Source organism: Thamnophis elegans, chromosome 2, assembly GCF_009769535.1.
Source record: "Thamnophis elegans isolate rThaEle1 chromosome 2, rThaEle1.pri, whole genome shotgun sequence".
NCBI classification, from domain to species: Eukaryota; Metazoa; Chordata; class Lepidosauria; order Squamata; family Colubridae; genus Thamnophis; species Thamnophis elegans.
In genome coordinates, this window is record NC_045542.1 from 122,206,251 (window position 1) to 122,220,074 (window position 13,824).

General features: G+C 37.0%; 1 protein-coding gene across 1 annotated transcript in view; it reads left to right on the forward strand.

Annotated features, from left to right (window-relative positions):
* The window catches only part of PLXND1 (plexin D1), a 165,032-nt gene extending 156,017 nt beyond the window's left edge, over positions 1-9,015 (forward strand). The window contains exons 32-36 of the mRNA XM_032210671.1: positions 1,136-1,299; positions 1,925-2,072; positions 3,199-3,339; positions 4,154-4,228; positions 7,343-9,015. Of these exons, the coding sequence (XP_032066562.1) occupies positions 1,136-1,299; positions 1,925-2,072; positions 3,199-3,339; positions 4,154-4,228; positions 7,343-7,459 (645 nt within the window). The 3' untranslated portion in view covers positions 7,460-9,015. The remainder of the gene's footprint in view (positions 1-1,135; positions 1,300-1,924; positions 2,073-3,198; positions 3,340-4,153; positions 4,229-7,342) is intronic.
* Positions 9,016-13,824: the final 4,809 nt, after the last annotated feature.

Sequence of the window (13,824 nt, forward strand, 5' to 3'; positions counted from 1 at the left end):
ATATCATGACTGCTTTGAGGGTTATACAGAGTTTCACATTTATTACTGTTGACTGCGATAAAATTGCAAATCATAATTATAGACAGAAGTGACTTTGAAAGAGACAAATTTAATTATTTCTCTAGCCATTGTGTTTTTGTTAATGTTTGATTTCTTTAACTTACAGCTTTTTGTATTAAGCAGATAAAGTGATTGAATGAAGGATTAAGCTTTCTCCTTTTGATCCTAAACTACATATCATATGTAGATTAACAAATATGTGCTGACTAAAACCTTTATTCTACACCACATTATTTATTCAGCTAAGTTAGACCTCTGGTCCAATGGTCTATTTATGTGTCATATTTCTATAATAATCAATACCCAAAGCAGTTAGCAGTAAACATTAATTTTTCCAACACATAGCACAACATAAAGATCAATTTGCTAGAAAAAACAGAAATAAATCTTAAAAATTCAATATAAATAGCATAGCATAAATATAGTATTACAGTAAAACAACTGCTACAAAACAAAATCAAAACTAACAGTTCATTTATATTTTTAAAAAGCAAAGTGTTTTTACAAATGCATATAAGTTCAGTTTCTTATTTTGTTATTAAAATAACTGGAATGGAAAATATGATAGTATTTCTTCATGTTATGCCTTTTATACTCAAGAAAAACGTAGTTATCTACTGCAACAATGGTGAAGAGTCCCATCTACTTGGGGGGGGGGGGAACCATAGAGTATCACTGCTAATGCTTTTAATGGACTTGGACACAGATGTTGGCTAGAAGCCAGTCTGTAATTCCAGTGCTTTGTGATTCATAATTGGAGGCGAGATCACAGAATTGCCAGGGGTCTATAGTTTTTCCCACTGTTTACCACACAGAACAATCACAGATGTGCTCTTAGATTCCAGAACCAGAGAAGGAGAATCTTAGTGCCAAAAAGGATTAAATGCTAACTAAAACTAATTACTTCAGTATACAGAAAATTATCCCAACTCTCACGAAAGATTCCTCCCTCTTCACTCAATCATATTATTTCAGATTTCTTAAACTTAGTCTGAAAAATAGTTAAAGCTTATTAATATTTTAGTCATCATTGTTGGTCCTTTCTTAATGCAAGTTGAATATTTTCATTCTTTAGGGCACACTGCAAAAATTCCTGGATGATTTATTCAGAGCCATTCTGAGTATCCAAGATGACAGGCCACCTTTGGCAATTAAATATTTCTTTGATTTCTTGGAAGAGCAAGCAGAGAAACGGGGAATCTCTGACCCAGACACATTGCACATTTGGAAAACCAACAGGTTCGGAAAAGAATTTCCATCATTTCTGTCTTATACAGGTCTACTTCTAAACAAGCGCCTTTGATTCCCACGGTAGTTTCTAAGGAGGAAGCATATGTAGAATGAATGAGAGGAAAACGTAAAGAGAGCAGGAAATAACTGCAGAACTGCAGCTCAATGCTTTTCAAACTCCCACCAGACAAATTCTAAGTTATTCAAATACTGCATCCAGTTTTGATCGCCACAATGTAAAAAGGATGTAGAGACTCTAAGAGAAGAGCAACAAAGATGATTAGGGGACTGTAAGCTTAAACATATAAAGAACTGGAATTGGTTATGTCTAGTTTAGTGAAAAGAAGGACTAGGGGTGATATTTTTGCATTATAGAATCAACTTTTATAGAAGTTACAGATTAATCCCTATATTTAACAAAAATAGAAAAGTTAGAATCCAAAATGAAAGAAGGATGTTTAGGCAACAAATATGGTCAAAGATCATTCCCATTAGACCAATTACATCAACTCAAAATCTTGCAAAATCAAAATCTAGATACTAACATTTGACATGTTATTTAATTTATTTCACCTTGTAATGGAAAGATGTAAGAATGAACATGATAACTATCACTGTGAATTTTGTTCTATAGCCTACCTCTGAGATTTTGGGTCAACATTCTAAAGAATCCCCAATTTGTCTTTGATATCGACAAAACTGACCACATAGATGCCTGTCTTTCTGTAATAGCTCAGGCCTTCATTGATGCCTGTTCCATCTCTGACCTGCAGTTGGGCAAGGTACGTAATGGCCAGTAAGGATGATGTTTTCAATTGTTCTTCCACTCAATAATATTATACCCAAGTCATAATTCTGGGATATGGTACTTGCAATTTTTGGCTGTCTGTAGAAAGTTTTTTTTCCTGCCTCATGTCAACCTACAATAAGTTTCTGACCCTTGAGAGAGTTGCAAATGCTTAGTAAGACATCTAATTTAGATGTTGGGTTTCTAATTGGGATAAGATGCTTTTTAATGCACATCCAGAATTGTCAAGCTCAAATGCATGAGTTGGCATTGCTAAAATCATAGCAATAAGGAGTATATAACCTATTTCCTGGGAGCTAGAAAACTTGGTACTTAGAATTATTTCTCCTTGCCTTCTTTTTGCTGGATGACCATTTTTTTTGTTGTTGCTTCTATCAATGGACTGAATATGAGACTGGTTTGTTGAAAGACCAATCCTGTTTTCTTATTAGGTATCTAATCCTATACCACCATTTGAATTTTTGTACTTGGCTATCACAACCTTCTTACATATTGGCTTTCAAGGTAATCTGACACCAGGAAGCCCAAACTAATTTATCGATCCCAAGGAAACCTAATGCTGATTTATAGCCCTTTGAGTGCTACAGAGATTTAATTGCAAGAAAAACCTGTTTTGCATTGTTATTGAAGTGAATCTGGAGAATTTAATATACTTCCTTGAGGCACTTTGTTGAGGGCTATAATTTAATCCTTTAATTAGTCATTGGTATAAATATAAATAAAAGTGAGCATATATTAAGTGTAATGTTACAGCATGGGATATCCAGTGACACATGTTTTAAAAAATAGTATTCTGCTAATAAATTTAGCACTCTCCTGGAATAATGCTAGATTATATTTAAATATTCCTTTGGGAATACTGGTTTGGAGACTATTTTAATTAATTTTATTTATCACGTGCTATAACATGCACTGAATCATATATTCATTGGGAATCTAATGCAAAGATAACTGCTCATTTCAATGCAGCAATGTTTTAAACTTGCCAGTGCATACATTTATATTTTATCAGAAAATATTTTTCTTTTTTTTTAAAAAAAAGAAAAAATGATAATTAATCATTGAAAAATAATGGACTCCCTCTGGATTTTTGCCTCTAGGATTCACCTACTAATAAATTATTATATGCTAAGGAGATTCCTGAATATAGAAAAATTGTACAGAAGTATTACAAACAGATCCATGATATGCCACCTCTTAGTGAGCAGGAAATGAATGCCCATCTAGCAGAGGAATCCAGGGTAAGATATCTCTTTGATAATGCATCAGTTTCAGATTTTCCTCCTATGACAATTTCTCCAAACCTTTTCGCAAGTACTTTTAATCCCATACAAATTGTGAAAATACGGATAGTCCTTGATTTACAACAGTTCATTTAGTGAGTGTTTTTCACACTTACAACCGTTGTAGCATCCCCATGGCCATGTGATCAACATCCAGACACTTGGAAACTGACTCCTATTTATGACAGTTGCAGTGTCCCAGGGTCACACGATCACCTTTTGTGAATTTCTGAGAAGCAAAGTCAATGGGGAAGTCAGATTCGCTTAACCAACCCGTTACTAACGTAACAACTGAATTGATTCATTTAACAACTGTGTCCAGAAAAGTCATAAAACGGGGCAAAACTTCACTTAACAAATATCTCAGCAACAGAAATTTTGGGCTCAATTGTGGTCATAAATCGAGGACTACTTGTATTGATTTCATGTCTAATTAAAAACAGCTTTTATATTCTAGTCAAAGAGTGTTCAAGCGTGCTGTATTAAGTATTATCAGGAATCCAACTAAAAATTGCTTGACTATAAATCACTAAGGAGATTTTCCTTGGCCACAATGCATTTTCATTTTTTCTCCTGCATTACTCATAAGTTATGTATGTCACATATTAATTAGCTGACTTTGAAAACAATCAGAGTTCAACTATGCTGATGCAGCATAGAGCACTGTCCAATGCAAGTACAATTCTAACTCAATTGATTCCTGTCAAAAACGGTGGCCGTGATTTAGTGAACATTGAAGTAACATTCTTTGTTTGTTTTATTCTTCATGAAGAAATATCGGAATGAGTTTAACACCAATGTTGCCATGACAGAGATTTATAAATATGCCAAGAGATATCGCAATCAGGTGAGTCATTTCCTTGATCTGATAGAAAAAAAAAATTTTTTATCTTTCGGCTTTCTAGCTTCTAGCAACAAAGGTTGAGTGTAACTATGTTTGCATTGTGAAATACTTCGATGTGTATCATTGCAGTGATGCTTAACTACTATACCAAATCTAAACTCGCACTGAATTAATATTATTAATGTATAACATCACGAGGGGTATTAATCCCTATCACTCGTGATCTGGATTCAAAATATGAATCCAGATCATGAGGGAGCAATGTGCAGCTCCTGATGTGTTTGCCCTCTTCAAACTTTTTGCAGCTTTCAGGATCAATTTGGCATCGCAATTCAATAACAAGCCACTCTATCAGACACTGGAAACAAACCATTTGAAAAGATCTTTAGTTATCTGAAAGGATTAGAATATTCTTGATGTAAGCCAATTATAAAAATGGCAGTTTCCATAAAGGGTGGCTGTCGGAGTCACATGGATGATTTCAGTGATTCCCCCCCCCCTCTGTTCTGGAAAGATTATACATGCATTTTTGGTCATCACACTATAGAAAAGATGAGATTCTAGAAAGAGTGCAGAAAAGAGCAACCAAGATGATTAGGGGAATGATGGCTAAAATATACGATGACCGGTTGCAGGAACTGGGCATGGCTAGTCTAGTGAACAGAAGGACCAGAGGAGACATGATAGCAGCGTTCCAATATTTGAGGGGTTGCCACAGAAAAGGGGGGGGGGGAGTCAAACTATTTTCCAAAGCACCTGAAGGCCATACAAGGAATAATGGATGAAAACTGAACAATGAAAAATTCAACATGGAAATAAGGAGGAACTTTCTGACAATGAGAGCAATCAACCAACAGAACAGCTTTGCTTTCAGAAGTTGTGGGTGCTTCATCACTGGAAGCTTTCAAGAAGAGAATGAACTGCCATTTGTCAGAAGGTCTGCTTGGTCTGTGGATTAGACTAGATGACCTACAAGGTCCCTTCCAAATCTGTTAATCTATAATGCCAGATCAGATCCAGAATCCAGCAGCCATTCCTCTTGGAAAAGCTGTGTTGCTAGCCAGCAGAAGCCAGCAAAACATCAGCTTGCCATGGTTGCTTACAGGAAGTGTCCAATTTCATTTTATTTCTTCATACAATTAATTTATCAGATATTTACTTACGGAGTTTCTCCCTTTGGCCTGGTTTACTTTTTTATTGCCCCTATTAGTTCCAAATGCATTCCTTTTTTTTTAATTTGGCCTTTGGCAAACCAATAACATTGTTACCCGAGCCCAAATTATTCTCGTCCATGATCCATTTGCATAATCAGGAGATTTGAAAATTGCTAATAACTCAAATTATTTAATGCTTCTAATAATTAGATCCATTGAGATAGTAAAAGATTAGCTTTAGAGTAAAAGATTACACAAAACGCAGATCTTGCATGGGTTTTCAGTTTTAAGGATTATGTTATTTCAGGGGGGAAAAAACCTTTGCATCAGTTAGTACTTCTTAGTTTCTTTTCATGTAAACATACCCAATATTCCCTTCCTCTCCCTCCCCACACAACTGTTACATCTCAGACTTTTTACAGAAAATCTTTTAAAATACCATGAAAATAATTTGCACGAACTGAAAAACACAGAATGGGTTTGGTGTTATTTTTATTACCTGAAAACACCTGTTAACGGGTAAATCTGAAGAGTATTAGACGTAATTTTAGAGCGCTGTTATCTAAGCCCAGCTGTTCTTAACATTCTGTGTAAAAATGCATTTTTGTACCAGGATCAATTGGGCAGCTTGTAGTTTCTGAGTTGTTGCAGTCTATCACTTTGCCATAAGAATGAAAAATTCTCATTCTGCTACACTAACCATACTTCCCTATACAGCCCTCTTCAGATATTAAGTCTAATAGAACTTACTCCTATGCAAGTACAGTACAGTGCTTAAGAAGTTAAAAGTACTTGGCAGTTCTTTCTTTGGCTCCATGCAATATATCCAAGCTTTATTAAGCTACAGTTTCTATTAGAAATAAATTGGGAAATCACACATTGCAGTTTAACAATAACATTAGGTTTCCAACCAGTATCAACCCATATTTTATAAACCTATGTCATAATAAACCAAAAGAATGTTATTTCCATTCACAAAGAGGAAACAACACAGCCATGTCAACAGACTTGTCGCTTTCCTTTTCCCACACTTGTGGTCACCCATCCACATTGTTTACATAGAAAGTAGGCTTATGGTCTTTGGTGCTCTCCGAACTTGGTTATTTTCTTGAAGATAGTTCATTATCCAAACTCGGTAACATCATCAGAGAATTGATGACATTATCTAGTTTGAATAATGAAATGTCTACAAGAAAACAACCCAGCTTGGAGAGCACCAAGGACCCCTCATTTCAATCTTGAGCAACAAGTATGGAGGACCTGCGGTTCCCCCCCCCCCCGTCTTACTCCCCAGCTACATGAGCAGTTTAACTACAGTCTGCAGTTGTGCTTTCTGCATCCCACCTCAAAGCCACAATGCTTATTCCAATAGATCATTCATCTTTGCCAAGAATAATTCATCTTTTCCTCCCTTCTTATCTGCAGTGGTAAAGACATTGCAAGATGCAAAACGTTAAATAGTTTTCCTTCAATAAAAAAGGAGGCATACGCAATGGAATGACATAGGAGGGTTACCTGGAATCTTCTAAAGGCATTAAGTTTATTTCTCAAAAGCTGAGTATTAGCAAGAAAGTGCAACAGCCATTCCTATAGACCACTGCTTCCCAAATTTGTAATGGCTATGGTTGCTGGAGAATCCTGAGAATTAAAAACCACATATGTGGAAGTTGCCACAGTTGAAAAATACAAGTATAAATCATTATAGTAATAAGGAAGTATAATAGTCCGAATGTTACTAAAAGATGGGTGGAAATCAGCTTAAACAGGTAGATAGTTTAAGAACTTGAATGACATACATTGAGTGTACACTTTCCTGGAGAAAAAGTCTTGAGTAGACATGCATAAGACTGCACTGCCTGAATGCATGAATGAATGAATGAATGAATGAATGAATGAATGAATAAATAAATAAATAAATAAATAAATAAATACCTCACATTTGTTTAATTCCTTGTTTCCTCAGATAGTGAATGCGTTGGACTCCAACTCTACCACAAGACGTACTCAGCTGCAGCACAAATTTGAGCAAGTGATTGCACTTATGGAAGACAATATTTACGAGTGCTGCAGTGAAGCATAGGTATCAGACTGAACTTTCTTCCTGTGCTTAGAAGTGACCTTCTCTGCAGTGCACTGTCTTTTCAGAAACACCCTTTCTAAGTCATTGTTTGTCAATAAGTACCCCGCTGTATGTATATGATGATTAAGAAACCAACTTGATAGCAGATCTGCCCCCATCTTACACTATCTGGAGTGGTGTCCACTAAACGGCTTGAAATTTACTAGAGGATCTGCACTGCATGGCTCCCATAACTTATTTGTCCTCCTGATCATCTTCAAAATGGCCATTTTTTACTTCATTCATTTTCCCAGAGAAAATCTTTGCGCACCAAAGGATATGGAGGTTGTTGAGACAAAAGCAGCAACAACTCAGGGAATAATGAATGAAGGTTTCAAAAGGCTCTCAGATCCACAAAGGAATTCTCTCTAAACAGTGCCCCTCTTTCTTCTGTGTACTTTAAATATCAGGGAATCCATTTACTGTACACAGTTTGCTGCATTATATGTATTTTGTGCCTTTTATTTTTGTACTATATGTGTAACATAGCCACGCCATCCTCCAACATTGGAAAGAGGTGGAGATTTCATAGGCTCCACAATGCAGTTCCTTCCCGAATAGACACGGCATGTGAAAGCACTTTATCTCATCACAAAAACGGCTGTTACCTTGCTGAAGGGATTATTGTTGCATTGCAAACAAGAGTCAGAAAACCAACCAATCCGTGCAAATGTTCCCACTTCTCCAAACTTCCCAGATATTCCTGTAGGTTGATTTTGCACTCGGAAAATTCTCTGACTGCCCTCGGACTGCTTGAGGAATAATTTTCCATAGAAGGAAAAATATACGTATGCTGCAGGGCCAAAGGAATGTGCTTTCTTCCCTGCCCCTGCTAGTTCAAAGGGTATATATAGGGCTGAACTCTCAGCTCAGCTTAAACCCAAAGTTCATAACAGTTGGTTTAATGTAAGGCCACTGTTAATTTTCATTAGAACAAAAACAATGGTATGTATTTCCGTTCCAATTGCTATCTGAAGGGAACTTTTTTGTGCAGTGTCCTGCATTTGCCAGCATCATTGCGAAGTGTCACGTATTGCTAACTTTGATGCCTGAAATGTTCCCTTTACCCTTACGTTGTCCTCTCTGTTGTGAAGGAGAGAATATCAGTAGTTCTAGTACTCTCAAAATTCCCCTTTGGTACCTTAGGTAGTTGCCTTCAGGCAGTAGATGTTTTGTATAAGAAGATGAAAACTCATCATAAACACTGACGCCGACACACGCCCTTGACAATGCCAAGCTCATGAACTGCCAAATAATGCTCAAAGCATACCACACTACCTCACCAAAAACAAGGGAGGAGTTGCCACAGTTTTGAGGCTGAATTGATTGTGGGGTGAATTTCAGTTTTTTAATCAAAATCTTGTCCTTGACAGTTACCTTACTTCAGATATAACTTTCCAAAATGCCTAGTGTTGGTATATTATTTGGGGAGCTGATATGTCATGATGGATTTTATATATTGCTATATTGAAATACAGATTTTATCCAGGGCAAAAATAAAGAGGAATATAGAAGACCTGAAAACAGAACTTCAAAAAGTTACGCTCACTGAAGAAATGTACATGTATTTGCCAAGAGACTGGTTGTGGAAGAGAAATCTAAGAATGTAGCTGGGCTACATTTAACTTGACAGAAGTTGTTTGTTTCCTTCAAAATTATTATTATTTTTAATCGCGAGGAGCTGCCCAGTTACACACATACTTAAGGAAAACTCAGGAATGGGAGGGGGGACCCTATTCTGATTACCATGAGAGGAGGGAAATGGATTGAAATTGAAGCAGGTTTAACAAATGTGCTATTTTGTCTGTGCAGGAAGTTATAATTTTGGCATCAACAGCCAGCCTAGTTCCTACATATAATTGGATGAGCAGAAAGCTCTTAGCTAATATGACTGATCTTCCTTTCCCCCTGAAAGGAACCCTGAAAGGACCCATCCTGAGTATGACTAGAGGTAGTTGTGGTGCTCCAAGCTGTGTGCTTGGTGCACAAGTGTGATGGCCTATGCTTTGTTATTTAATTCTTTGTTCAAATATTTGCTTCAGCCATTGAAAAGAAATAAGTTGTCTGCAAGGTGGAAATTGAGGGGAGCCCAACTTTATTGTAATATATATATATTATAACTTTGTCAAGTTATTTGTGAGTGTTTTCCCCCTTTATCTGGTGTTTAATGGAAGTGGCAAAATCCTTCAGGTGCTGGGGGATATCTTTGTAATAAAACAAGTTGATCAAATTTGTGTGGTAGTGTGTCCATTCAGGCAAATTCTCATCCTTTTAAACCAGGGGTTGGCAACTTTAAACACTCAAAGAGCCACAAAGGTCCTAACCAGAAGCCCCCCGTTCAATCCTGGAGCTGACCGGAAGACTGGTTTCCCCACCATAGAGTCTCCTCCTAGCGCAGCATCCTTTTTCCTCTGCCGACCGGAAGTCTGATTCTCCAACCATAGTGTCTCCTCCTAGTGCGGCGTCCTTTTTTCTCTACCTGTCCTAACCGAAAGCCCTATCAATTGTGGAGCCAACTGGCTACTGGGAGCCGCAGCAGAGGGATGAAAGACCACATGTGACTCCAGAGCCGCTGGTAGCTGATCCCTGTTTTAGACAATTAAAATAAGTAGCACAAAGTTTGTCAAACTGTAAAAGCCACTGAAATAGTCCATCTGGGCAAAGTTTAAGCTTGTGGGATTTATTACTCTGAGATCCACAAAGATGAATTATGCCTAAAAACCATAAAACTAAAAAAGGACATTGTTTACGAGAATTCATATTTGTAGAAAACCTGACTTTATTCATTCTTTAGCATTGTCCCCCATATTCCCTATTCCACCATAAGGATAATCTATTGCAAAATAGAGGAGCTTCTTCTGTCCAACAAATGGAATAACCAGCATACATTAGGATAGTTTTTTTAAAAAATAGTTTGCCTTTCAGAGCATATATATATATAACAAGAGAAAAAACTAGAAGCTGCACTTAAAATTTGTAGAAACGGTAATACCCAATGGCCACAACTACATCATGAAGTTTGGTTAATAGCATTATGATTTCCATAGTTTTTCTGGTTTCTTTGGCAGATGGTATAGAGCTTTGTTTTTTTTTAACTGTGATGGCCTTATCATGATTTGGTGTTATTTTTCACTTCAAATGATATGCTTTTTGGCACTATACTGTGAAAAAGGGCTCTAGAGACCAAACATCCCTGCCTTGAATAGTCTAATTAACAAAAAGGCTCACTTGGCATTACACAGAGGTTGGGAACAAACATACCTGGAACACTTGAATTCATGATTTTAAAAAAATCCTGGGGCTCTTACAAGATATGCTGATGCATTCATTTATGACAAAAATTGAACATTAATTCCGTCCCTAGGGTGAGTTAAACTTCAGATAAATAGCATCTAGCAAGCTGCCTGTCATACACACAGTATCTGCAGAGGAGTTTTTCCTCTGATGTCCAATAAACCTGTGAGCAGATGCCCACAAAATGACCTTTCAGCTCTACAGAAATAAATACCGCGGACAATTTTTTTTTGGGGGGGGGGGTCAATGGCTTCTTCATGAAAGGAATGAAATACAATTCATGTTTTTCTCAATATGGAGTATACTGATAAGCTGTACAGTAGAGAGGTCAATATCCAAGATGAAATTAGATCAGCACTCTGGTCATTGGTAAGTTGGAAGGCTACAGGAACTGATACATGAAATATGGCAAGCAAGAGAAGAATCGGTCAAGATTCTAACTGAGGTAGGACATCAAATCTGGAGAATAATATTGTGGCCGACCAGTTGGAAGAAATGAATGTACAATCCAATTCCAAGAAAGAGACCAAACAGTGTGTGCAAAGTACAATACAATATCTTTAGTTTCACGCACAGTTACACAATGACAATATATCCCGAGACTTTTGCCCACTGTATCCTCAACATGATAAGTTCTCCAGTGCAATAAATATTAACAGCTGTCCAGATGAAAAATGAGCTGATTAATTACTTGATGATGGAGTACCCATTTCCAATCTTATACAAATGCCTGTTTCTGCCAATCCATCAGAACATCAGCATTCCCTATCAGAAAGTTGACTGATTGATCCTGCCTGTACTGCTGAGATTATTGTCATACACTGGGGTGCTTAAAAATATCCCACATTTGTCAATTTAAATTTGTCCTAGTTGAAGTGTTCATTTTATCAGAATGGAGTGGATATGAATGATTTTTGAAGATCTTAGAAGTTCTAAGAAATGCCCTCATTTGGATAACAGTACATCTCTAGAACCGTGATGGTGAACCTATGGCGCAATGCCACCTGTGTGCCACCATCACAACTCATATTAGCCAGCACGGCAGACCTCAGCTCCGGGGCGCATGCGCGTGCTGGCCAACTGATTTTTCGGCCTTCAGGAGGACCCTTTTTCACCCTCCCCGGGCTTCAGGAAAACCTCTGGAGCCTGGGGAGGGCGAAAAGGAAGGGCATAGGCGGGGGCCATGATCATGCACGCATGTGCAGGTGTGGGCATGTGGGAGTGTGATAGTGCGCGTATGTGCAATTTTGGCACACCTTTAGAAAAAGTTGAGCCATCACTGTTCTAGAACATGCTTTACATATATACTACTAAAAATCACTTATATGTTGGTTTGTCATCTTAAATTGTGTGAAATGGTGCATCATAGAGAAACATTTTTTGAACCAATGTACTTTAAATGAACTAATTTACAGAATGCCAGGACCCATTAGTCCAATGGGAATGACATAGGTGGCCATTTCAGCACCGCCTTACTGCTGCTTCAGTGCTGCAATTACAGTCAGCTGCAATCATGTGATCATTTTGACCCCAGTAATTGGGGAGGGCTTTTAAGGGGTGATTATTTTTTATGATGCCTAATTGATTACTTTCTTTTTTGTAATGTTTAATTGTTAAGAGGGGAATGAGAAAATAGGCTAAGTGGATCTTGGTTTATTAATAAGGAGATTGGAAGATTTAGAGATGAGTCAATAGAAAATAGGTGAAATGTGGCATGACGATTATGCTTATAATTTAAGAGACAATGATGAGTTGCTAACAAAGCCTCCTTCAGACTTTTTGCAAGAAACTAAGAAAAATGCAGCTTTGATTTTGGGATTTGATGATTAGAATTATATGGGATTACAGAAGTAATATAGACTATTGTTAATTTTAGAATAAGAGTTGGATGTGTTTTTTATCTATGTCTATAGCAAAGAAAGTCAGAAGCCATTTCTTTTCTTTACTTTTCCTGTTTTCTTTTTCGCACTTTTGATTCTTGTTTGATGCTTTATTTTTTTCTATTTTCCTTTTTTGCTTACTTTGTGTTTATATTTTCAAAATTTAATAGAATCATATTTTTTTAAATGCTAACTAAGTTGTATAGTGTAATTCATAGTGGCTGTTGGTGACACAATGCACTATACTTTTAATAAAAACATGTTGGCCAGTGAAATCAATCACACTAAAAGTGCTAGCTGGTCTGATATTAACACAGATGCTTTGTCTTCCTTTGCATCTGGTGATTCTAAAATAGAGCTTTATAGAAACAGACAAATTGATCAGAACAGAATAATAGAGTTGAAAGGGGCATTGGAGGTCTTCTAGTCCAAACCTCTGCTCAAGCAGAAACTCCTATGCCATTTCAGACAAATGGTTATCCAATTTCTTCTTTAAATCCTCCAGTGTTGGAGCACCCAAAATGTCTGGAGGGAAGTTGTTCCACCGATTAATTTTTTCTTCTCAGTTCTAGGTTGATCTTCTCCTTGATCTATGGTCAAATCAGCATCGGCCAGTAATTGCTCATTTGGATTTAGGTTTCAAGATTTCCTAACCCTACTTTTATTTCTACCCAAATGAATATACTTGACATTTTGGATTTTTTGAAAGATGCGGGGGGAGTAAAACACAGAGATTCGACTCAAAAGAAGTTTTATATTACGGTATTTCGCCTCACAACAAGCCAATATTTTTACAATAGAGAGTACTAACAGGCAGCTAAAATTCTGAACAGGTCGCATAGATTATTTTCAGTTGCTGTTATTGCAATGGGATTATTGAAGAAGACAATCCTCAACCCAATTAAATCTGTATCAGTCAGGATACTGAGCCAGCTTGCAGTCAAGGAAAACAATTTCCCTCATTTCTCACCAGGGCCTATAAGGATGACAGTTATACAGGAGGGGGTGGGATAGTGACAGGTGTTGATGTTCATGATTTTCAACATATAAAGTATCTCTGTTATCTGAATCCAGTTTGTACTTCTTCCAAAAGTGTGTCTATTTTGTAAAAGGAAAACCTTTCATAATGATATATAGATGATCTGATGCTAC